Here is a 25,610-nt window from a genome sequence, read left to right as displayed (position 1 = left end):
CATATCACCTTGATATTAACAATTATATAAACTTGATACCAACACTGGATAAGCATAAATCAAGAAAACTATTTTAATTCTATTTCACTTATGAACATAGGTTTGGGCAGATAGCTTTCTAAACCCTCTGTACATCATTATCCTGGTATTTCATTTTCTTGCACTCCTGGGTTGGTTCTACTTTTTTTGGTATAATGTATCTTCCTCTTTCTTGATTTTTGTCCTCTTTTTGCTGGAGTGAAACCACAAGTAACTTTCTAGGCAAGAGGAGGGAGTAAAGTTTCTGAGTAATTGCCTGGCTGTTTCTTTGTACTTCACACTGCTGGGACAGAATGTCTGGGTATAGAATTCTACTCTAAATAGTGTATTTTCTCAGAACATTAAAGACATTATGCCAGTCTCCTAACATCCAGGGTTGCTGATTAGCATTCCTTTGTAGTTAAACAGGTACCACCCCAAACATGAACACACCCAGCTCTTCCATCACCCCAAGACTTTTTTCCCTTTATGCTTGGGGTTCAAACATTTCATGAAGAAGAGTCTTGGTGTAGGTCGTGTTGCATTCATCCTGTTACACAACAGACTCCTTCAAGCTCAAGTCTTTCTTGAGCTTTGAGGAAATGTTTTCAGTTATTTAGTAGTTGCTCCCCTCTATCTTCCCCTGTTCTCTTTTTCTGTCTTTACTATTATGCAAATGTGAGATCTCCCACATTAGTGATTTAAGTCCCTTATGTTTTCTCCCATATTTCTTTTGTTTTTTCTGTATTCTCGGAGAGTGCCTACATTTTGTCTCCCAGCCCTTATCTTGTTTCTTTTAAGCAATGGAATTTTTCATTTCAAAGGGCTCTTGCCCCACTAATGGCTCCTTTTTTAAAAAGCACCTTCTGGTTTTATGCATTGCAGCCTTTTCTAATACCTAGGATTCTACACTTGGAGCCATCTGGGTGCTATACCCTACCTGACTGGAACAACTATGCTAGTTTTTAAATTTTAAAATTTTTTAAATTTTTAAACTTTAAAATTTTCATAGATGTATATATATTTTTAATTTTCCCTATATTTTTAAGATCTCCAAATCACATGTCAACTCCAAGCCCTGGGTCTCTCCAGGACTCCCCTGAGAAAATCTGCACCTAGATCTAGTGTATCCCCTCTTGCTCGCTTGGTGACAAATTCTCTTCCTTTCATTTGTCAACACACTTCCATCTGCTTTCTAACTTGCAGTCTTTTATATTGTTAACCCACTCATGCCCCTTGCCTTTTGTTTTCCTCTTTTGTTGGAGGTTTATTTCTATTCCATTCATTTTAGGGAGGAGAAGCACCATGTCCTCCAAAATCCAAAGACTAAAGATTTAAGTTAGAGACGAAAACAGACACACACAAAACATATTCAATCCCCGAAGCGTATATAGGTAATAAACTTAAGAGCTAACCAGTGTAAAGGGATAAAGAAGGCATGGCGCAGGAAGGCCGGATGAGAAGGAGACCTGTTGCAGGAAATAACACAGGGCTGCCTGGGTGGCTCACTTTGTTGAGCACCCCACTTCCACTCAGGACATTATCTCACTGTTCATTGGTGAGTTCCAGCACCGCTTCAGGCTCTCTGCTTCAGTACAGAGCCTGCTTCGGATCCTCAGTCCTCTGCTCCCTCTGCCCCTCCCCCTCTCTCACACGCGTTTATGATCTCTCTCTCTCAAAAATAAACATTAAAAGATAAAACAAACGAAAAAATCAGGAAAGAGAGAACAAGTAAGTAGAAAGGCGGACAAAAACAGCAGGAGACCCAGGATGTAGGGTGCAAGGATAGGAATAGGACTAGCTGAAGGAAAGCAGGAGGACGTGGGGCTATGGAGGATAAAGGCTGAGAGGTCTGCACGCAGTTGGAGGGGCTGAGGGCAGTCGGACCTCAAAACCCGGGCCCAAAGAAGCCGGCCAAACGCGGAGAACGGGGGAGCGCCCGCGTAGGGGGAGTCAGGGTGTGGGGATACACGCGCTGGGACTAAGGGGGCGGGGCGCACGCGCCGGGGGATCAGGGAGTGGGGATGCACGCGCTGAGGGTTCAAGGTGTGGGGATACACCTGCTGAGGCTGGCGGAGCACGCGCTGAGGAGTCAAGGAGTGGGGATGCACGCGCAGGGGGTTCAGGGTGTGGGGATACACCTGCTGCGAATGAGGGAGCGCGGCGCACGCGCAGGTGGGTCAGAGGAGGGCCGCAAGCATGGCGGTTTCGGAGAAAGCGGCTGCGCGCTGCTTATTGAGCGCAGCCAGAGAGCCCTGGGAGCGAGGTGTCTTGGGTGAGTATCCCCATTGGCTGGGGCGCTGCTGTCGGGGAGTGTCATGCGCCGCTCTGGGGTGGTGACGGTTGTGGGACGGAGGGAGGCGCGAGCCCCTCGCCAAGTTCCGTGGGTGAGGCAGCTGTGGTGCCAGCCGCCACGGAGACTCGGAGCCGTCCCGCGAGCGCCCGCAAGCTCCTTGCATGCAGCTCCTTCCCACCCGTCAAATCTGGTACACACGGGGCCCCCGACCCCACTTTGCTGAAGGCCTGACGTCCATAGTGATGGATAAAAGTGTGCCCTGGCTTTGTAAAGTTCTGGAAAACTTAGGTTGATTCCGGAAATTCTGAGAAAAATTTGAAATGACTTTTTTCTCTTTACCCAGTACAGGACTGAAGTCACTGTGAATCATCTAATTTGATTTCTACTTGAAAATGTCCTGTGTATGTGTTGTTTCAGTGTTAAAATATAGTTTGTGTGTAATTTTATTTTAAACAGCTTATATTTAAAATGGAATTTAAAAAAATGTTAATGGGGGGTTAGGGACAGAGAGAGAGAGGGAGACGGAATCCCACACAGGCTCCACACTCAGCATGGAGCCCATTGTGGGGCCCCATCCCATGACCTGGAGATCATGACCTGAGCTGAAATCAAGAGTGGGATGCTTAACTGACTGAGCCACTCAGCTGCCCCTAAAATGGAATTTTAAAATGGTTTAAGACTTTAAGGAATCTGGCAGCCTTTGGTTTTTTTAAATGCTTTTTGAAAACCAACAGTTTTAACAGAGGTCATAATTTTTGGTTTCGGAACATAAAATTTTAATAGTTTCGGAACTAATCATCTTCTTAAGTATCAAATAGAACATCTATTTGAGAGACCTTACTGTCTTTGTACTTATAGAACCTAGCATGTGTCTGGCACATTGTAGACATTTAACAAATGTTTGCATTGAATGCAGAATGGAAGAATGCCATTTTTTAAATGGACAGACCTGTTACATGAAAGCATTTAAACCCATTATGCCCACTCTATTATCTTCACACATCTTTAGAACCTTTAGTTGACAGACTTGCCTAGAGCATTATCTTTTAATAAACCTAACCAAATCCCACCCCAGGAGATTATCCTTCATGAGATCAGCAGTGGGATCTCAGAAACTGTATTAGCCAGGTGGTCTTTATGCACAGCCAAAATAAAGAATCCAGATCTCAAAGGATGTACCACCAGAATTGTACAACCAATCTTCAAGAACTAGGGTGGCAGTGAGGGTTTTGTGCACTAAAAGCATGGCCAGCCTTTCTCAAGGGCTCTCTGCATGTCAATTTAATTTCTTCTGCTACATTAGTCTTTTCTCCCACAATGGGATGTTGCCGCTGCTGGCTTACAGACTTACCTCATTACATTTTATCATCAGAGAGAACTTTACCTCACTCAAATTAGAAAATGCCTTGAAGGATTCAAACTGATTTGCCAAGATCTTGTATGCCTATCATTTTGATGCACAAAAAAAAGATCTCAACTTCCATTTATTTTTTTTTTTATGTTTCTTTATTTTGAGAGATGGGGTCAGGGGGTAAGGGAGCAGAAAGAGAGGGGGAGAGAGAGAAGCCCAAGCAGGTTCCATGCTGTCAGTTCAGAGCCCAACTTGGGGCTCAATCTGAGGAACCATGAGATCATGACCTGAACCAAAATCAAGAGTTGGACACTTAACTGATTGAGCCACCCAGGTGCCCCTCAACTTCCATTTAGATCTCATGTCTAGGGGTGCCTGGGTGGCTGTCAGTTAAGCATCTGACTCTGGCTCAGGTCATGATCTCATGGTCCGTGAGTTTGAGCCCCATGTCAGGCTCTGTGCTGGAGCTCAGAGCCTGGAGCCTGCTTCAGATTCTGTGTCTCCCTCTCTCTGCCCTACCCCACTTGTGCTCTGTCTCTCTCTCTCTCTCTCAAAAATAAATAACATTAAAAAAATAAAAACAAAAAAGGATCCCATGTCTAGGGTGAGAAAAGATCAGTTCTCCAAGGGCTACCACATACAGTTTTATAAATTGTGGCATGGAGTGTCTTTTTTCTAATTTGCATATGTCATATAAGCCAGCAGAACCATAATTCCCTAATAATACTTGTTAATTTTGAGCACTTAAAATGTAAGTACTTTATTAAGTACTATCTGAGTTATAAACTCAACCAATAACAACTAGTTAAATAGGTATTGTTTTTATTCCCACTTTACAGATGAGAAAACAGAGGCAAAGATAGGTTAGGTAACTTATCCACAATAACACAGATTTTTTAAAATGGTATACTTGGATTTGAACTCAGCTTATCTGGCTTCAGAGCTAGTCTCTTAAATTCTTGTAGGGGTTAAGAACATACTGCCTCTCAAAAGAAAGGAACTGCTGTTCCCATAAGGCTGTGGTTCTCAACCAGGTCCGATTTTGTCCTGGAAGGATATTTGGCAATATCTAGACACATTTTTGGTTGTCACAGCTAAGAATGTGGGTGCTAATGGCATCTGAAGAATAGAAGCCAGGGATGCTGCTGAACATTCTACAATATACATATAGCCCACCACTGAGAAATCCAGCCATTAGGCAAAAAGGCTTTGAGCCAACAGGTCAACTTTGTTGTTGTTGTTGTTGTTGTTGTTTTAACATTCCAGATGTTGCTCTTCATTATCTGGTGTATATTTTAATTTCCTGGGGAGTGTTCCAAAGTTACACAAGCCTTCACTGAAATGGTTACCCTTTTTTTTCCACCCCAACATTTTTCGAATGCATGATACACTTCAGAATCGCACTACTAAAGTGATTCTCAGGAAGGTCAGATGATGTGCAAGAGTGGGGAGGACGTGGTATATTAAAATAGACATATTTTAATCTGTAGGAGAATTTAAAACTAAAACAAAAATAATTGGTTCTTCCGACCTCCCTCCTATTTAAAACCAGTATTCTGTTGACACAGTTTGTCCATTAGTTTTCTGGCTTCCGTCTGCCTTCCTCCCAAGTTAGTTAAATAAGCACAGGTGACTTATATCCACCCTATGGACAAACCAGATTGATCCTCTACCTACTGACTCTTTCCTTTAGAGACCCCACAGCAACTACGAAGACAGGATAAAGGTATGTAAATACTGGCACTGTTTTGAGAAGATGCCCAGGATACTGCCCAAATTATAGTTCTTCAGCACTATAATTGGGTAGCTTTTTATTAGTCTCTAAGTTTATTTTTTGGTGTTTTTACTTTACTAGAGATTCATTTAAATTACAGACACCTTTAAAAAAAAATTTTTAATGTTTATTTATTTTTGAGAAAGAGAGGCAGAGAGCGAGAGAGACACAGAATCCAAAGCAGGCTTCAGGCTCGGAGCTGTCTGCACAGAGCCTAACGCAAGGCTCAAATTTAGGGGACTTCAAGATCATGACCTGAGCCAACTGCATCACCCAGGTGACCCTGGGCACCTTTTTTTTGAAACACAAATTTGGAAAGCTTAAGCCATTCATAAGTCAATTCAATCAGGCTGTCGTTATCCCAACCCTGACCTGAGACTTAACTCCCTCACCAGAAGAGAAACTTTGCTAGGGTTTTGTTTTTTGTTTTTGAGACTTTTTTTTGTAATGTTTATTTATTATTTTTTGAGAGAGTGAGAGAGAGAGAGCAGGGGAGCCATGCTGACAGCAGAGAGCCCCACTTGGGGCTTGAACTCACAAACCGTGAGATCATGACCTGAGCCAAAGTCAGACACTTAACCAACTGAGCCACCCAAACACCCCTTGATTTTTGTTTTTGTAGATAGGTAGTGGTGGAACATTAAAGAGTAGAGAGAAGGTAAAGGATGCCTGGATGAATAGCCAAGAAGGGGAATGAAAAAATAGGATTTTACACAACTCACAGTACTCAGAGCCTTTCACTAAAAAATTAAAAGAAAAATACAAAATGGTGGTCTGTGATATCAAAAAACAAAACAAAACAAAAACCCCACATGTTTGAAAAAGTTTCCCAGGGAAAAATGATGACTTTCAAGAATAAAATATATTTTGGAAGACTGTACCTAGCCCAGCCTATTATGTAACCTTTGCTATAATTGCACATGTATTTTCACAATATTGTTATCATATATGAAGGTGAAGTTGTAGTAATGGAGAAGGTAGCATAAATACAAGAAACCATTTTTAAAGAAAGGAGTGGCAAAACTTAGTGGCAGTCTATGGGGAGTAAATGATAGAAGAACAGCTACATGGATCTGAACTTGGGGAACCATTAACAGAGTTAAGGAGGTTGGGAAGGTGAATTTGGAAAGATTTTATCAGCAAAATCTTGTGCCTTAACGGCTTTCTCATGGCCCATGGTTTTGTTAGTAAGCCTCAAAATGTCACTCCAACTACACTGTTAAATGTCAGAACGAGAGCTAGAGAGACCAGGGCTATCCCAGGGAATCCAGGATACAGTGGCCATTGTAGCTATAAAAGGTTCTGCCCTTCCACCACCACCACCAATACTACATTGAATGGTGGGTATATTCAAATCTTTACCTCAACCAACCGAACAAAATCTTATTGAGTAAGTACTCTCTTTGGACACTTCGCTGATTCTAGAGATACTGAGATTTAAAAAGAGAGAGAGATCCTCCTGCCTAGAGTTTAGTCTTTGAGAAAAAGTACAAATAGATATAAAAGATACAAAAGTTGCATATCTCGTAGCAGAAAAAAAAAATGATGGTAGAGTGTGTGTTAGGAAGAAATTCAGTCATTTTTTTCAAAATATTGAACACAAACTCTATGCCAGGCACTGCTAAACACTGAACACAGAGTAAAGAACTCCACAGAAGAGGTGTCCCTTCCTGGTTTATGTTTTAGTAACAAAGATAATAAACAAACAAGATACTTACAGATTGATAAATGCCATAAGGGAAATAAGATGGTAAGAGAGAGTAACTAAGCGTAGGCCAGTCTTGGAAATCTAATGTACCCAAGTTTGTAGAGGTAAATAGTTCCTACTCACTAGTTGATGTGATTAACTAGAGTTATAACTCAAGCCCATGGAATCACTGGAAATTTTGCAATTTCTCTTTACTGCATACCCAGTTAATTTCCTGCAACATGTGGAAAGATGACATTTCTTCTGATGCTGCCTTTCATGAGAATACATCAGATTTTGTTGTACAGGTTTTGTAAGAAAGGTACCCCGAAGTATGAATATAAAAATAGGGTTTGGCTGTTTTTGTTTTTTTTTTTTTAAGGTTACTGTCCAAGGTTTATTGAAGGTATTACAGCACAGCAAAGATTCAAATGGCTCCACGTGGTGTTTTGAAATCCAGGCCAACTGTAGGCTAGGTGACCTGCAGTTTGGACAGACTGCCAAAGTCCAAAAGTTTCACCATTTCCTTAGTGTCAGGATCTACTTCAATGATCTCCTGATCCAGAGGGCTGAGACCTCGGGTACATAACTATCCCTCCTTTCTCTCTCCTCCTCCTGCAGCTTGATGGAGATGCCTCTCACCGGGCTTCTCTGGATCCGCTTCATCAGATGTGTAACATAGCCTGCAATCTTGTTACGGAGCTTCTTGCTGGGAATAATGGCAATCTCCTCGCACACATGCTTCTTGGTGTGGAAATTGTTGCCCAGGTGCATGTAGTACTTCTCAATGATGACCCGGGCCGCCTTCTTCATGGTCTTGGTACAGACGTGGCCCATGTTGGCAGGTATAGTAAAACAGCTGTGTTTTTTTTTTTTTCTTTTTTAGGCAGGAGGATTATTCATTCAATAAACTGTGTGTTAGATATTTTTCTACTCTTCGAGATGGGGAAGCTATTTTTTTAAGTTATATTCTTGTTATCTGTGTATGGAATAATACATGTATGAAAGAGTGATATAAAAATAGGAGTATGGCATTTCTGATATTTGACCCCAGTGAACATGTTGTTGGGTATTCTACATTTCTCCTCTTTAGTCTTTACCTGTGGTGAATTGCCCCTTTAAATAGAAGAATGGCAGTGGTGTGTGAGAAGATTACACTTCTTCTTTGGGAGAATTTTGCTTTAAAAGTAAATATATTCAGGGGTGCCTGTCTGGCTCAATTAACATCCAACTCTTGATTTCAGTCAGTTCAACATCCAACTCTTGATTTTGGCTCAGGTCATGATCTCACGGTTTGTGGGATCAAGTTCTGCTTAGGGCTCTGCACTGACAGCGTGGAGCCTGCTTGGAATTCTCTCTCTCTCTCTCTCTCTCTCTCTCTCTCTCTCTTTTTCTCTCTCTCTCTCTCAATAAATAAGTAAACTTAAAGAAAAAGTGAGTATACTCATCTGAAAAAATAAGCGGCAGGGCGGGGAACCTAATACCTGATGAGTACCTATGTTATGGTAACTGATACTCTCTATTCCAGGATCATAGATTCAAAATGAGCATTTGGATCATCAAAAATCAATCACATACTAGAGTTAGGGAGTTATTAGTATTTTCCTTAAGAAGGTGGGTGATTGGCATATATATTTGTAAGTCCAGAAACCCACATTGGTTAAAGGTCAGAAAAGGAAGACCACCACTAATAAGAGGAAGTCAAGGCAAACATTCGATCAGATGTGACAGGTTTCAGGAAGACACAAATACTGAATAATGCAATATTCACATAGACACAAATACTGATAATGAAAACCAAAAAGAAGTCTGATGAGGCAGGATCCAGCTTTCACAGAAATTGGACTAGTTGGGAAAAATGGGCTGGAGAATGGATACAACATACCAACCCCAAAAAGTTTGATAATTAAGTCTTTTGCCAAAGTAGTTTCTAAATACTTCCCCATTGGTCAGAAGAAAGCATCTTAGGGGGAATAGCTGATTGGAGTGTGGAGTGACTAAATAAGAAAGAGACAACTTTTGACTAGAAGATACTGATACTTTTTAGTACATGGAGCACTGGGTATTAAGGAGTGAGAGAGGAAGGAATAAAACCTTGATGTGACATTAAACACTATGTTTTTGTGTCTTTCGTTTTGTTTCAGAAGCAACAATGGATTCTTCTAATCATGGAATTCATACTCGAACAGCTGTTTACTGTCATTCTCTTGGTATTTTGAAATTCTCGTTCTATAAAGCATATAGATGTTCTCACAACTGCAAGTCAGTCCCTCTAGAGTCCACCTTCTTACTTCCTTAATACCAGTATCCAAAGAAACTGGGAATTGGTTTATATCCTTTCCAACAATGAAGTAGTAAAAAATCTTACTAAAATGCCACAACAGATTTTATTAAATAGTATTAAAAGTAAGAAATTGTTAACAGTTACATTCTATATGGCAATTAGTTTAAGTAATTTTCAGTGTAATTTACACTTGGCCCTCATAATTTTAAGCAACCCAAGAGGAAATTAGTTACCGCATGAGTAAAAAAATTATGAATTAGGATATGACCCATAAAATGAGGAATTTTAATTAAATTATTGGTACAGATCCTTACTTAGATTTTACATCTTCTTGTCTATGGTAGTGGGGCCAACAGTGGATGATGCTTAACTGTAGACTACAGTTGAAATTCTCCAAGTGAAAGTTGAGTCTACAAGTGAGGAATTTTACAGAGAATCAGGAAACTGAAGTTTTGCCATCCTTGGCAGGCTTAACAAATTTGTCTCTATAAAGTTGTCTGATATGTCTCATTCCCTCAGATAGAGCATCAGATATTATTGCCTTTATGTTGAAAGCTTACTGCTTAGATTTTCTCCCTTCATAGTTCATGGCTTTACTTCAGAGGAAATTTTTTTTAATACGTTAAATATTATAAGGATTTTGATTGTGTAATGGCCGCTGTTATATTTGACCAGGACTTTGAACATAGCAATGATTCATTGCCACTTCAGGTGAGGGAACTTAATTTAAAATGTTCCCAAGGTTATAATAAGAATTTAATTATCAGATCTGGAATTGCTCATTGGAATTTAACTGCTTCGTGAATCAACATACTTACTCTCACAGTATCTCTGCCAAGACCAGAATTGACAAGTTTGGTGTGATTTAGTTACGAGCCCACATGATTTTCGGTAGGTTAGGTCAGAGAACCAATATTTTTTCTGAGGAGGGACTGCTTTGAATCTGCCTGAAATTTTGTGATTGCGAGGTTAAATGAGTGAACATGGCACCAAAGTTATAGCAGGGGGATCATCTGTGAATTTCATGAAACTCCAGACAAGTGGTTGGAAGATGTGACATTAACAGCTGTCTAGATCAGCTATTGAAAAATGTTCAACACTCCTGAGCAGTTACTGCCAACTTATTAAGGAGGATGAGTTTGGTACTTCATCTGCCTAAATGGAGGTCTAGCAGAAATAGCTACCTTCTCAAGATTCCAACGTCCTTATTCTTTTCTTCTCATAGTCTGGTTTACAATAATACATTCAGTGGCTTGAATTAATTTCATTCATTCCACACACTGGTTGAGTATCTTCTATGTTCCAGGAGACACAGTAGGTATTCAGGGATGAATGTCCTCATTCAGTGATGAACAAAACAAGCATATCTCACGGCTGTCATTCTAGTGAAGACAGAATGGATACACAAGCTATTATTACTAGTACCTTCTAGTAACTAATACTAGCAATTGTGATTACTAATTATTCTGTGTTAATAGTTTAGATAAGTGCTATGAACAGGGAGAAACCATTGTGCTGTGAGGAAGACTATCAAAAAATGACTCTGGAAAAGTGACATTTAAACTGAGAGGTAAAAGGTAAGAAGATACCAGCCAGCTAGCAGAGGTCAGGCTCAGGAGTACCTTCCAGCTGGAGAGAATAACACTTGTTGAGCCCCTGAGGCTGGAAAAAAAGATTGATGTGATTAGATCATCTGACATCTAGGGCTGAAGCAAAAGGAACATTGGAAAGGTGTGCAGAGGCATTTTAGGCCTTGATAAGAGTTTGGATTTTATTCCAAGTACAATCAAAAGTCATTAGAAGAGACTTACCAGAAGAGCATTTATTTTTTTAACACCAAGCATATAATACCTACAGCAAACATTTAATGGGAATTTGTTGTTAGTTGTGCCAAATTTAATTTGGTAGTCTCATGTTAGACTATCAGTTGGTCCTTACTAATATCTGAGAGGACATTTAATACACTGGCAGGGATAAGAGCCAGATTTTGCAGAATTAAATAATAGATAAGGATAAAAATAAAAGAGTAAGTGTAGTCATTTTACTCTACTTAACTAGCTTTTAAAAAAAGGAATATGTCTTTTAAAAGCATTTTTATTGCCATCCTTATTTACTTTATATTTTTCTTTTTGTTTTAATTCACATTATATTTTCAAGTATGAACTACTTCTTCTAATGTAGTGCCCTGGGGTCACATACTTTCTGTTTGTGCTAGCCAATCTTACTTCATGTGTACTTAATGCTCTAGTCTGATTTTTTTCTTTGATGGTATAGATCCCTGGCTTTATTTTTTTTTTCCAATATATGAAATTTATTGTCAAATTGGTTTCCATACAACACCCAGTGCTCATCCCAAAAGGTGCCCTCCTCAGTACCCATCACCCACCCTCCCCTCCCTCCCACCCCCCATCAACCCTCAGTTTGTTCTCAGTTTTTAAGAGTCTCTTATACTTTGGCTCTCTCCCACTCTAACCTCTTTTTTTTTTTTCCTTCCCCTCCCCCATGGGTCTCTGTTAAGTTTCTCAGGATCCACATAAGAGTGAAAACATATGGTATCTGTCTTTCTCTGTATGGCTTCTTTCACTTAGCATCACACTCTCCAGTTCCATCCACGTTGCTACAAAGGGCCATATTTCGTTCTTGCTCATAGATCCCTGGCTTTAAAGTGATGACAAAATATCCAGGTGGATTTAAGTGGCAAATATTAAAACTGTAAAGTTAAATTTCTCTTCTCTTGAACCTCCTAATTCTCTTGGTTATTTCTGTCTGTGCCACTAAAATATAAAGTCTTACTCATCTTTCCACACTTCACATTATATAGTATACTGCTTCAAGCATGGTTGGTATACCATTAATGGATATTTTTTAAGCAAAATTAATTTTTCTGCTACTGATACTTTTTCCAGGTTATTTTATGATGGTAAGATACACATATCATAAAATGTACTGTCTTAACCATTTTAAGTGTACAATTCAGTAGTATCAATACATTCATAATGTGTGTACAATTCATACACTTGTAATGTGTATCACACATAACTATCCATCTCCAAACTATTTTCAACTTAGAAAATATTTATTTCAGGGCATCTGGGTGGCTCAGTTGGTTGAGCATCCGACTTCGGCTCAGGTCATGGTCTCACAGTTCGTGAGTTTGAGCCCCACATCAGGCTCTATGCTGACAATGCAGAGCCTGCTTGGGATTCTCTCTCTCTCTCCCTCTCTTTCTGCCCCTCCCGACTCTCTCTCTTTCTCTCTCTCAAAATACATAAACTTTAAAAATGTTTAAAAATATATTAATTTCCAATAGTTAACATTTGCTTAATAATTTCAATACAATTATATTTCTTTAAGTTATTCTCTAAATTCTAATTGCAACACCCACTTGGGAATCATTCTCAACCCTCTTTGGCTGCTCTTGACCACTCTTGCTCTGTATTAGAGTAATATTTCTCTTTGATTAGCTCTAAAATCTTCTGGCAAACGAATACCCCATCTGTGCCTTCACTCTTTCACACTTAGGGTCACTCTCTTAGGCTGTTTCTCCACTTAAAGGGATCAAGTGTTTTTGTTTAAATATTTTAAAAATGGGGCACCTGGGGAGCTCAGTCAGTTAAACGTCCAACTCTTGATTTTGGCTCAGGTCATGATCTCATGGTTCATGGTTCGTGAGTTTGAGCTCTGCATTAGGTTCTGCACTGAAATTGTGGAGCCTGCTTGGGATTCTCTCTCTCTCTCTCTCTCTCTCTCTCTCTCAAAAATAAATGTTAAAAGTAAATAAATATTTTAAAAATACAACTAATCAAAAAATATATTTAAATGAACATAAAGTGGTTTCTCACCTCATCCTTGTGAATCAAAAATATGAGTTCTGTGCATATTTTCAGTAAGAAGTTAATTCTGGGGGCGCCTGGGTGGCACAGTCGGTTAAGCGTCCGACTTCAGCCAGGTCACGATCTCGCGGTCCGTGAGTTCGAGCCCCGCGTCGGGCTCTGGGCTGATGGCTCAGAGCCTGGAGCCTGTTTCCAATTCTGTGTCTCCCTCTCTCTCTGACCCTCCCCCGTTCATGCTCTGTCTCTCTCTGTCCCAAAAAAAATAAATAAACGTTGAAAAAAAAAAAGTTAATTCTGATTTTTTTCAAGGATTGTTTCTTCTAGAATGCAAGGATCCCAGGGGTTTTTTTTTTTAACTTAGCTTTGACGTGCATATGGTAAAAACACTGTGCAAGAAAAGAATTGTGTTATCTTATCCTCATTGTGGTAAAAGAAAAAACACGTAACATAAATATACCATCTTAACCATTCCTAAGTGTAGAATTCAGTAGTGTTAAGTGTATTCATATTGTTGTGCAACCAATCTGCAGCCACCCTGGTGGCTCGAGTCGGTTGAGGGTCTGACTTCGGCTCAGGTCATGATCTCAGGGTTCATGAGGTCAAGTCTGCATCGGGGTGTGTGCTGACAGCTCAGAGCCTGGAGCCTGCTTCACATTCTGTGTCTCCCTCTCTCTCTGCCCCTCCCCCGCTCACGTTGTCTCTCTCTCTCTCTCTCTCTCTCTCTCTCAAAAATAAATAAGCATTGAAAAAAGTTCTTAGGGGCGCCTGGGTGGCTCAGTCGGTTGAGCGTCTGACTTCGGCTCAGGTCATGATCTCGTGGTCCGTGAGTTCGAGCCCCGCGTCAGGCTCTGTGCTGACCGCTCAGAGCCTGGAGCCTGTTTCAGATTCTATGTCTCCCTCTCTCTCTGACCCTCCCCCGTTCATGCTCTGTCTCTCTCTGTCTCAAAAATAAATAAACGTTAAAAAAAATTTTTTTAAAAGAAAGAAAAAAGTTCTTAAAAAGTGTTCCTTGGACATTAAATAATCACTTTTAAAGAAGCTCCCTAATGAGTTATCTTCTAAAGCAAGGACAGCAGTGTACAAATAGCCCTTCAGATGTATGGGAGACTTAACAGGACAAACACATGTTTTGAGCTTAGATCATTGAGCAACATCTCTATAATTTTTATCCCAGCTCATACAACAGGAAGAAAAAAAAGAAACCTCTGACTTCTGAGGGACAAATACATCAGCAAAGTCTCTATCATGTGGGACAGCATTTGGAAGTTTACTACAAGATAAAAACAAGGACATTGCTGGCTGCAGAGAGCACCAGTTACTAATTTCATTAAAACAGCAGATAATGGACCCCACTCCCAAAGATTCCAATTCAGTAAAACCGCACTGGGACCAGGCCTCTGTGCTTCTCAAAGCACCTGGCGTGATTTATGATGCAGATGATACAAATCACATGTTGAGAAATAAATACTCCATGGTATGCGTCAGGCTGTATCTAGGGATCTTATTAACCATGCAGGTGCCCTGGCCTTCTCAAACCCAACTAATAAGCATCTAGAGGAGTGGGACCAAGGCATCTTTTTAACAGGTTTTCTGGGAGATTGTGATGAACCATTGTCTTATTGTTAGGGTGACTATCTGCCCACTTTTTAGTTGTAATTCACATATCCTATAATTCACTTCTTTTAAGTGTACTAATTAATGATTCTTAGTCAATTCAGCCATCACTACAATCCAGTTTTAGAACACTTTGCTGTTCTCATCACACTAATAAGATCTCACTGATAAGATCCCTGTTCCCACCCCCAGTCCTAGGCAACCCCTAGGACTTTCTGTCTCTATAGATTTCTCTTCTCTGGACATTTCATATAAATATCCTGTATGCCAGATTTCTTTCATTTAGTATGGCTTTTTAAAATCTTTATCTATTTAATTTATTTAGAGAGAATGCACAAGCAGGGAAGGGGCAAAGAGAGAGGGACAGAAAGAATTCCAAGCAGGCTCCGCACTATCAGCGTAGAGCTGGACACAGGGCTGGATCTCACAAACCGTGAGATCATGACCTGAGCTGAAATCAAGAGGCAGACGCTTAACCAACTGAGCCACCCAGACACCCCATTTAGTATGTTTTTGAGGGTTATACTAGTTTCTAATTGCTGCAAATTGCCACACACTTAGTGGCTTAAAACAGTGCAAATTATCTTAAAGTACTAGAGGCCAAAAGTCCAAAATGAGTCTTAGTGGGGCTAAAATCCAAGTATCAGCAAAGCTGTGTTCCTTCTGGACACTCTGGGGGTGAAACCATTCCTTGTGTGTCCAGCTTGTAGAGGCCACCTGCATTCCTTGGTTCTTAGCACCACTCTCACTCTGACCTTTGCTTCCATTGCCCTGTTAAAAGTACCCATGTGATTGCATTGGGTCCACTATGATAAGCTCATCTCAAGATCCCTAAGTTAATCACATCTGTAAAATCACTTTTGCCATGTAATGTATTCAGATTCCAGAAACTAGTGTTCTACCTACACAAGGTTCATCCACGTTGTATACATGTAGTATCAGTATTTTGTTATTTTTTTATTGCTCTAGTGTATGGATATACCCTGTATTTATTCATTCACCAGTTAAAGGATATTTGAGTTGTTTTCACTTTTTGGCTATTATGACTAATGCTGCTGTGGACATTCACACACAAGTCTGTCTGTGGACATGTTTTCATTTGTCTTCAGTGTATGTCTAAGAGTGAAATTGCTGGTCATATGGTCCCAGATTTATTTTGTCCTGGTTTACTTACTAATAGTTCTCCCTGGGGCAGCTGGGTGGCTCAGTCAGTAAGCGTCTGATTCTTGATTTGGGCACAGTTCATGATCTCAGTCCATGGGTTCAAGCCCCCTGTGTCGGGCTCTGTGCTGACAGTGCTGAGCCTGCTTGGGATTCTCTCTCTCCCAGTCTCTCTGCCCCTCCCCTGCTCACGTGCTCACTCTCTCTCTCAAAATTATATAAACATTTATAGTTCTCCCTTTTACTCTCAAAATTATCTCGGTTTGTGTAGTACCCCTAATTATAGTAGCTTATAGACCAGAACGTATTGCAATCAATGTAGTCCTGCCTCCTGGCCCAGAATGTTTTACAGGTGGAAAGAGTAACATTAATTATAAACTTGATATAGAAACATAGGTAGTAACTCTAGTTCTTACCTCAGAGCTTTCTAAATGTGGAGATATTTTGAAACTAAATGAAAATCAAACAAACACAAAAACCAGAAATGTTGAAGGATGGAGGGCAGGAAAGGAAGGGAAAGTAACCAGGGGTCTAAGTTTGGTACTTGAATCCCCAGACATCTGTGAAATCTCCACATCAAGAGATAGAAGGACAGCAATGGGTAGGGAAGAACAGATAAATACAATTAAACAAGGAGAATCTAACAATCTAGGAATTCAGTAAAAGCAAAAGGATTGTAATTTCTGAGTTTAAAATGACCTCAAGGGGCGTGTGGGTGGCTCAGTCGATTGAGCATCCAACTCTTGATTTCAGCTCAGATCATGATCCCAGGTCATGGGATCAAGCCCCACGAGCCCCACAATGGGCTGTGCTGAGCATGGAGCCTGCTTGAGATTCTCTCTTTCTCTCCCTCTGCCCTTCTCCACTGTTTGTGCCCTCTCTCTCTTTAAAGTAAAAAATAATAATAAATTTTTTAAGTGACAGCAAGTTTTCTCTCCTTGTGTTTTGTGTGTAAACAGTAAAAATTTAAAGGCATATACTCCTGGAGCACCTGGGTAAGTCAGTCAGTTAAGCCACTGACTTTGGCTCAGGTCATGATCTCACAGTGCGTGGGTTCAAGCCCCGCAGTGGGCTCTGTGCTGACAGCTCAGAGCCTGGAGCCTGCTTCAGATTCTGTGTCTCCCTCTCTCTCTGCCCCTCACCTGCTCACACTCTGTCTTTCTCTCTTTCAAAAATAAATAAACATTAAAGGCATACACTCCTGCTATATGCTAATTACTACACAGGGGCAGAGAGGCTAAGCCAGCTGTTCCCAGACTTTATGACTAGGCACTAGATTCACCTGGGGGGCTTTTCTTTAAAATGAAGATTCCTTGGGGCCCCTGGATGGCTCAGTCGTTTACACGTCTGACTTCAGCTCAGGTCATGATCTCACACTTTGTGAGTTCGAGCCCCACATTGGGCTCTGTGCTGACAGCTCAGAGCCTGGAGCCAGCTTCAGATTCTGTGTCTCCCCCTCACTGCCCCTCCCCTGCTAATGCTCTGTCTCTCTCTGTCTCAAAAATAAATAAAAACATTTTTTTAAAAATTTTAAATGAAAACTCCTAGATTCCAAACCCTGTAGAGTCTGATTCAGTCAGAGTGGTGGAGAACCCAGGAGTCTGCATTTTAACTAGTACTCCACCTAATTCTGATACGTATTTGGCTCTGGGGCAAAAAATGGGCAGGCTTCCAGGGGATTCACAAGTTAAGGCTTGCAATTTTAACACCTAAGAAGTCATTTTTATTCTTGGGATTTAGTAGCAGGTAACAACATATCTTTAGTGATGTCACCACTCAAATAAGACTTCCACTAAAGCCATACCGAAGAGATGACAAACACATTCTCCTTTCCCAAACTTACCAGTGTCAATGCCTCCTTGCTAAAGTAGTTTTGGCTACCTGAGTCATAAAATAATTTCAGAGAAGATAGATCAGCCTACCTTGCTTGCAGAATTTCACGTTTTTTGATATCATGAGGTCGAAACTGGACATCATAAGAATACAGCACTGGCATCTAGGCTGACTCCAGAATATTCTTTCTCAGTAAGGTGTGAATCCTGAGGTTCCTTCCTTCCTTGTCTTTGCAATCTTATGACACAAGTGATCTCCCTTGGATTCTCCCTTTCACATCTGACATCAACCAAGAAGGCACGTAGCACTTACGTGGATCCCACATACAACTAAGAGAAATGTGAAAAGCAGAGTTTTTAAGACAAAAGGGCTGTATGTTTCTGTTTAATAAAATGCATGGATCCAAGAGAAATTGGGAGAATTAAACATTACCTAGAGCAGCTTTGACTTCAGATCTTGACCACTAAAGTGAGGTGTCAAAAATAACCATGCCCTTGACCCCTGCTCAGGGATGATACACAAATTAGTGAAGCATTCCATATTTAAAAATTTTTTACATAACCATCCCCCTCCCCAATTATGATTGGTAGCTACCTTAAACATTTATGAGTCATAGTTCTCTCCATTAAGGAGCTTAAAATCAAAGAAAGGTAAAATGTTGATTCTGGTTGAAACTGGGCAATAGGTAAATGGGAGTTCATTGTGCTATCCCTTTAACTTCTATTTGTCTGAAAATGCCAATAATTTTTTTTCTTTAATCTAGCTAAGGAAAATGAAACATGAATAAACAACCAATTATCAATACAAGGCAGTAAAGTTCCCAGAAGGGAGAATAAACTCCAGGCTATAGTGCTATTTGCTTGGGTAGGATTCTGAGAGGAACAGGGAAGGAAATGCCAACAATCAAAATTATGGATTAGGAGGAGCCATGATTAATGCCTCTGGCTCTAATATGGCAAGATGATGTTCCCAAGTACAAGATCAAACCACGTTCCTAGACTCTATTTTGCCTCCCCATAGCCTCCTTCCTTATGATGTTCCTCCCCACCCGCCCAACTCCAGCTCAAGGCAGGAAGTTGGGCTCCACGGGTCAGATTTGACTCCATATTAAGAAAACTAACAAAGCTTTCCAGCAATGTACTCCTCTGGTTTCCCATCTTCTTATTCCTTTCCTCTCCCAGGGCTTGCAGTGTCTCCTATGCAGAAACAATTTCAAGGACCTCATTTTCTTCTGCAGTAAAATTCGAGAGTTGTGGCAGAAATCTGACATGAGCTGGTAAGGCAACCTGGAGAAATTTCAAGGTCTTCTGTCACCTACACCCTTGTTTTTATGCTAGTCTGGGCCATGGGCATTATAAAAGAGGAAAAGAGGTTTTAAAAATACATTTAAAAAGTAATGAGTAAGGAGATGTAAGCAATCTGGAGCCTCATCTAGATAAAGAACACTCTTCTTCCCTCCCTTTTTTCTCCTTTATTTCTTATCCTCTTGGTCGCCCACTTTCTCTTTCTGTGTCTTCAATTCTCAACTCTTTTACTACTTCCCTCCATTTGGGGGGCTTACTCCTCCAAGCATTAATTATTCAAAAGGTATAGGGAGTGACAACGCAAAATGAGAATTGGAGCTCAAGGATCCAGCCTCCCCCAGCACTATAATTATGTAATTAGCTATACAACTGGTTGGGAGCTGAAGAAAAGCATGAGGTGGAAAATGTACACTACCTACCAATACCACACATGTTAACAATGGCATCCCATCTCAGTTACACACACCCTTCCTCCCCTCATAAGCAACAGTCAGTGAATTAGGTAGGACACTGATATGATGTGGAAGTGGTAGATCTGTCCACAAGATGGCAGTCCTACTTTGTAGTGTATAACAATAGGAAATTTGCGGTGGTACAAAATATGAATAAACTTAGAATTATATTATTTATGTAGGTGATATCATGAATTATATTTCAATTCCTACCACATATTAACAATTTTTTGTTTGGGTCACAGTTAAATTTTGAGGTGTGGGTGATATTTATTACAAGGGAACATTCTAAATAGGTGTGTGTATGCGTGTGTGTGTGTATCCCACCTAACCTGAACTGTTGAATGAAATTCCAATGACTGGACTCTCAGGGGTGCAGCTAATTTGGGGGGTAATGCTTAAAAAGCACTGGAAATAGAGGTTTATATTCCATGTTGATGAATTTGAACTTTATCTTGAAAAACATGGGAAATCATTGAAAAATTTTCAGCAGGTGGGTGACTTGATCAGAGCAATGTTTCCCCAATTTCACTCATTGGTATAGCACCTTCATGATTTTTGCCATAACTATTACCAGTAGTTAATTTACTCAATGTTGTTTAAACCTACTTTTACTCTCTTATAATGTATTTAAAGAGGAAACTCATTACTAGTATTGCTTGCCATAATCAATTTCCAAAATAAATGTACAACTGTTGAAATGGAACAATATTCATTTATAAACTTAAAATTATCTCATGCACCGCTATAGTGTTAAGTGTCCCACACTTTGGGTCACTCTCCTGTGTGGTATGGACTGAGTTAGGGGTGCCCCCTGAAAGCACAGAAATTGGGTTTGCATCACTTTTTTTTCCATGTCCCCAAGTAAATTTTATTGCCACTGCACATAGAAGAAATTAGAATGTTTGACATAAATATTCCAAAAATAATTTTCCACTTTTTGAAAAATTTCAAATGTAAAGAAAAGCTGAGGGAATAGTACAATAGATGCCCATTTACCCTTGACTTAGATTAATTTTTTGAAAGTTGAAAATTTTTATTTATAAAGAAAATGGTTGTATGCTAATTTGAACAGCTACATTGTACAAAAAATGACTTGAAAATTCCCTTTTGATATCCTTAAAGAGCTGGATGCCAGTATGTATGCTTTTCGCTCTCTTCGGACCTCTTAATGTTAAACTGGAGTTGAGCAGAAATATAACCTAGGTTCTCTCAAATCATTCTTGGGCTCCAGACAAGGAACTGGACATCTGAACAAATAAACGGGTTACTAATTACTGTAACCAGGGAAAGACAAAGCTATGAGTGATGAAAGTTCCTTCCACATGGCATCCCTCCACTCCTGCATCAGATTCTTAATGACCAGGTGTCACCTGAAATCCTGTTAGACAGTTGTAGGCGTGAAGCCAGTTAGCTACAGACCAAAGAGTTAGACATAAGTTCGTCTATGCCTTGTAAATATCTAAAGCACCACCAGCCCTTCTGAAATTTCAATGTGCAATTCTTGTAAAATGCAGATTCTGATTCAGTATGTAGATTCTGCATTTCTAACTCTAAATGGTGTTAATGTTGTTTTCCCCCAACCGTGCTACGATAGCACAGTACGAGACTGCAAGTTCCTGAAGGACAGGGGACCACGTCTCAATCTTTAGCACAGCCATGGAAGGTGACTTCATGAGTCATGAGTTAATACTCATTGAAGAGGGGTGAACTTTCTTCCCCTGGATAGTCACAGGACTCCTAGTATAAAGGTTTCAGCTCAGAAGTACCCCCAACACACAGCCCTGCTATTCAAAACATTTTAATTTTTCGCATACGAAAAGTGTAGTTAAATTTTTGTTTTCTACGTAGTCTCGGCCTAAAATATAAATTTCATGAAAGCAGAGACCTTAATTGTGAGGACTGCCTCGGTTTCAGGACTCAGCCCATTTGTATCCCCCGCCTGTTCTGGGAGTTAGAGCAGCAAGTTCATTGGACAAGACCTCTATTCTCAGAAAGCTAATGATCTAATGAGGACTTTACCAAGCAAGAGACAGTCACGTCCGGACTCGAAGCCCGTCTCTGCAAAAAAGCAAATAGATAACGAAAGCCTCTCCGAAAGCGCCGGCCGAAAGAGAGCAGAAAAGCGCGGGAGCGCAAAAGCAAGGGTAAATCCAGAGACCGCGGGTGGGATCCCGGGAAAGGGGACTCTCTCATTGGACAATCCGGATCGGGAGAATCCAAAGTGCGGGGGGGGGGGGTTGTGATGGGATGTCGTAGACGTAGAGCAGGATTACAGAGTGGATATCCGGGCCAGGACTAGAACCCAAAAAGTGGTAACATAAGTAATCTTCTGATTATTTACTTACAAAATTATGCGTCTGCCTATCCTGCGTCTTCGAGTAATTGGACTGGCCCAACCTCCTCCGGGGAGCAGTAGAGTGCTGTCCGCATAGAGAGTCCTCTTACGTAGAAAGCGTGGGAAAAGAGTGTCGTGGGGGAAGCTGGGAAACTCCGTCGTCGGCCACCATCTTGCTTTCCTTTAACCGGCTGTGACCGTGGATTAGAGCAATCTTGAGCCATGAAGCTGCTAAGCAGAGCCGGGTCTTTTTCGGTGAGCACAGCCGGTGGGCTTGGGGAAAGGTTGGGGAGCAGTTTGTCAGCATGTCAGGTGATACGGACCGGTGGTGCTTGGTTTGGAGTTTCGGGGCCTTGGGCTTCCGTCTGCCCTTCAGCCGAATTCTGCGGGCCAAGTGGGCTGCAAGCTGAGTGGGTCGCACATTGGAGGCCCAGCTCGTGCTACCAGCAGAAGAGACCTAACGCCGGAAAACCTGAAAAGGAGAGGGAAAGAGCTTGAGAGTGGAGGTGAAGTGACTCGGTGGAGAGACCTCTGAAGGTCACTGCTGCACTTGGCGTGCGGGAGGAGACAGCGAGTCCTGGGGGGCAAGGAGGCCGGCGAGTACCTAGCCCTCCACCCTTACTTACCCTGTCAGCCCCGGCCCCTGCTTCTTAGTGTATCACGGAGCATCAGTTTCCCCAACGGTTAAGTTGAGTTTATGAGTAAAATGTTAAGGAAGAAATAAGCAAATTGCCGTACAGTGCTTATCACTGTGCCTGAAACTTATTAGGGTGCCCCAGCAGTATAATGTGTTTTTCTTGGTGTTAGAGAATTCTAGGAGGGGCTCAGGGTCAGCCCTCGGGAGCCGCTTAAGACTTCTCATTCAACCCAGACAAAACAGAGCCGTCACTTGGGGAAGACTCCTCAAATGTCAGCGTGCTATCACTGTGGAGTGGAGGTTATCATCAGGGGAAGTGAGGAACACTTTTAAAAATCTCAGGTGGGCGGGGCCCCTGGGTGGCTCATTCGGTTAAGCACCGAGTTTGGCTCAGGTCATGATCTCTCGGTCCGTGAGTTGGAGCCCCGCGTAGGGCTCTGTGCTGACAGCTCAGAGCCTGGAGCCTGCTTCAGATTCTGTGTCTCTCCATCTCTCGGCCCCTCCCCTGCTCATGCTCTGTGTCTCTCTGTCTCTCAATAATAAACGTTAAAAAAAAAAAAAAAAACGCAGACGGGCAAGGTTTGCTGCCAGGGAATACTTGGTAGTATCTGCATACATTTTTGGTTATAATACCCTTTGGGGGAACGTACCTGGCATCTAGAGGCCAGAAGTGCTGCTAAATTCCTACGGTGCGCAAACACATTCCCCCACAACAAAAAATTAGACCAAGATGCCGGTAGAATCTGGGTTACTAAATAACCTAGTAACCTGCTAGAGAGTGGTGAAGAACAGGGAATGGAGTTTCCCTGTGCTAATGTTTAAATAGATATACTGTGGATATATAAAAGGGCTGCCATTTAGACTACAATATCGCCTAAATTACCCTTCCTGGCACACCTAGACAAACCAGTAATTAACAACTCTGAGAGCAGCCTAGTTAAACTAGCAAAACACCCCAAAATCTCCATTCCATCCATCCCCACTTTCCAGTAGATGAAAGTACTGAAAGGTAACAGAACTGGAGAGGACTAATGTAAACAAATTGCAGTAAACTTGAAAACAATTAATGTTCCCAATTATATCACTTACTTTACAGAAGAATAAGTTTATACATATTTGGTTATTAATGTAATCTAGTAATTGCATGACAATTACGAGGATAATTCTTTGCAACTGATTTGAATGGGACCAATTAAGGATGGTACATAATCAACAAAGCTGTTTCTTGAGGGAAAAGCACCTAAATCTCCCTTAACAGTGGAACTATAGATTATTCATACTTGAACAGCTATGAAAATCGAAAACCAAAATCACAAGTAGAATTAAACATACCACACCCAGCAAACGAAATTGATAGTAAAACAAAGCTCATTGTAATTTATAATTAAAAAGTACTAATAACAAGTGAAAACTAGGAACCAACTTAGTACAGCACTGATGTTGAATATATAACAGCCCTTCAGGACATCATAGAGGAGGGGCATTGCAGCCTCTGATGGGAGTCCTCAGGAAACTCCAGCAGTATGTGCATTTGGTTTTGGGATAACATCTCTGCTGATAACCTCAGGAACCTAAGGATGAATATTATAGCAGTGTATATCATTTGACAAAAAAAAACAAACAATAAAGTTATGCATTTTGGATCCATTATCCAGCATTTAAGAGGACCCTTTTACCTTTCCAGTGGCTGCATATAATAAACTGACAATCTGCTGTAGCTGAAGCTATTGTTAATTGCAGGATGATCAAAATTTATATTAGGCGAAGAAATAAAACCCTTGGTTGTGTGGTCCTACTGTAGCACGCAAGACAGTAAAGATACTGTGGAAAATATCGGGGGCTTGGAGGAATTTTCCTTGGTATACTCTCTTTTTTAAAGGTTACTAAAATGATCATGGGGATGAAGTCACTTCCCTTGGGAAGTAGGCTAAAATGAGATTCTCTGAGCAGATAAGGAAAACAGTAATGCTGACATCAATAAAAGGGTATGGATGTGGCAGTCCCACACCTTTTCAAAAAAATTCCAAAGCATTAGAGCCAGGAAGAACCACCTGAAGCTGTAATAGGATGGTTATAAGAAAAAAGATGGCTAAAAGGGAAAAGAAAATACAGTAGTTCTTTACATTTTAAAAAATGAGCATTGGGGTGCCTGGGTAGCTCATTCAGTTAAGCATCCTACTTCGGCTCCGGTCATGATCTCACAGCTAGTGGGTTCGAGCCCCGCATCAGGCTCTGTGCTGACAGTGCAGAGCCTGGAGCCTGCTTTGGATTCTGTGTGTCCCTCTATCTCTGCCCCTCCCCTGCTTATGCTCTGTCATTCTCAAAAATAAATAAATGTGAAAAAATTATTAAAAAAAAATGAGCACGTAGGATTAGGTATTCCTTCAGGCTCTACACAAATAGAGATTTAAGAGACAGTAATACGAAGTTAATCAGCCAAATCCTCCCATGAAGTTATTTTATCACTGGACACCTGTTCCTTGGGCACACCAGAATATAAGACATTGTTCTTGAAAGAAATCTGGGTAACCTGTCTTTTTTGTGTTTAGAGGTTTTATTCCCTGAAAGTTGCTCCCAAAGTGAAGACCACAGCTGCCCCTGCAGGAGTGCCTCCACTTCCTCAGGACCTTGAGGTTAGTCCCACTGAGTTGCTCACTGAAACCCATACATGCCTTACTGTCTTTGGTAATATGAAAACATTGATCACATCTTACTTTATTTTAAATACAGTTTACCAAGTTACCAAATGGCTTAGTGATTGCTTCTCTGGAAAACTATGCTCCTGCATCAAGAATTGGTTTGTTCATTAAAGCAGGCAGTAGATATGAGGACTCCAACAACTTAGGAACCTCTCATTTGCTTCGTCTTGCATCCAGTTTGGTAAGCGTCTTTACTGCCTCACTTTGTTCAGAAATGCTATAGTATCATGGTCTTACAGAAAAGAAGTATAGTGGTAGCACCTGGGTGGCTCAGTTGATTAAGCATCCAACCCTTGATCTCAGCTCAGGTCTTCATCTCAGTTGTGAGT

General features: G+C 40.9%; 1 protein-coding gene and 1 pseudogene across 1 annotated transcript in view; one reads left to right on the top strand and one right to left on the bottom strand.

Moving 5' to 3' along the window:
- Positions 1-7,509: 7,509 nt before the first annotated feature.
- On the bottom strand, positions 7,510-7,978 carry LOC123589297 (annotated as a pseudogene).
- Positions 7,979-22,062: 14,084 nt separating this feature from the next.
- The window catches only part of LOC123589293 (cytochrome b-c1 complex subunit 2, mitochondrial), a 30,724-nt gene continuing 27,176 nt past the window's right edge, over positions 22,063-25,610 (top strand). Inside the window, exons 1-3 of the mRNA XM_045461205.1 lie at positions 22,063-22,200; positions 25,132-25,215; positions 25,313-25,462. Coding sequence (XP_045317161.1) covers positions 22,168-22,200; positions 25,132-25,215; positions 25,313-25,462 — 267 coding nt within the window. The 5' untranslated portion in view covers positions 22,063-22,167. The remainder of the gene's footprint in view (positions 22,201-25,131; positions 25,216-25,312; positions 25,463-25,610) is intronic.

The sequence above is a fragment of the Leopardus geoffroyi genome, chromosome E3 (genome assembly GCF_018350155.1).
Source record: "Leopardus geoffroyi isolate Oge1 chromosome E3, O.geoffroyi_Oge1_pat1.0, whole genome shotgun sequence".
Classification (NCBI taxonomy): Eukaryota; Metazoa; Chordata; class Mammalia; order Carnivora; family Felidae; genus Leopardus; species Leopardus geoffroyi.
Note: the sequence above shows the minus strand (reverse complement) of the source record. Positions and strands in the feature narration are given on the sequence as shown.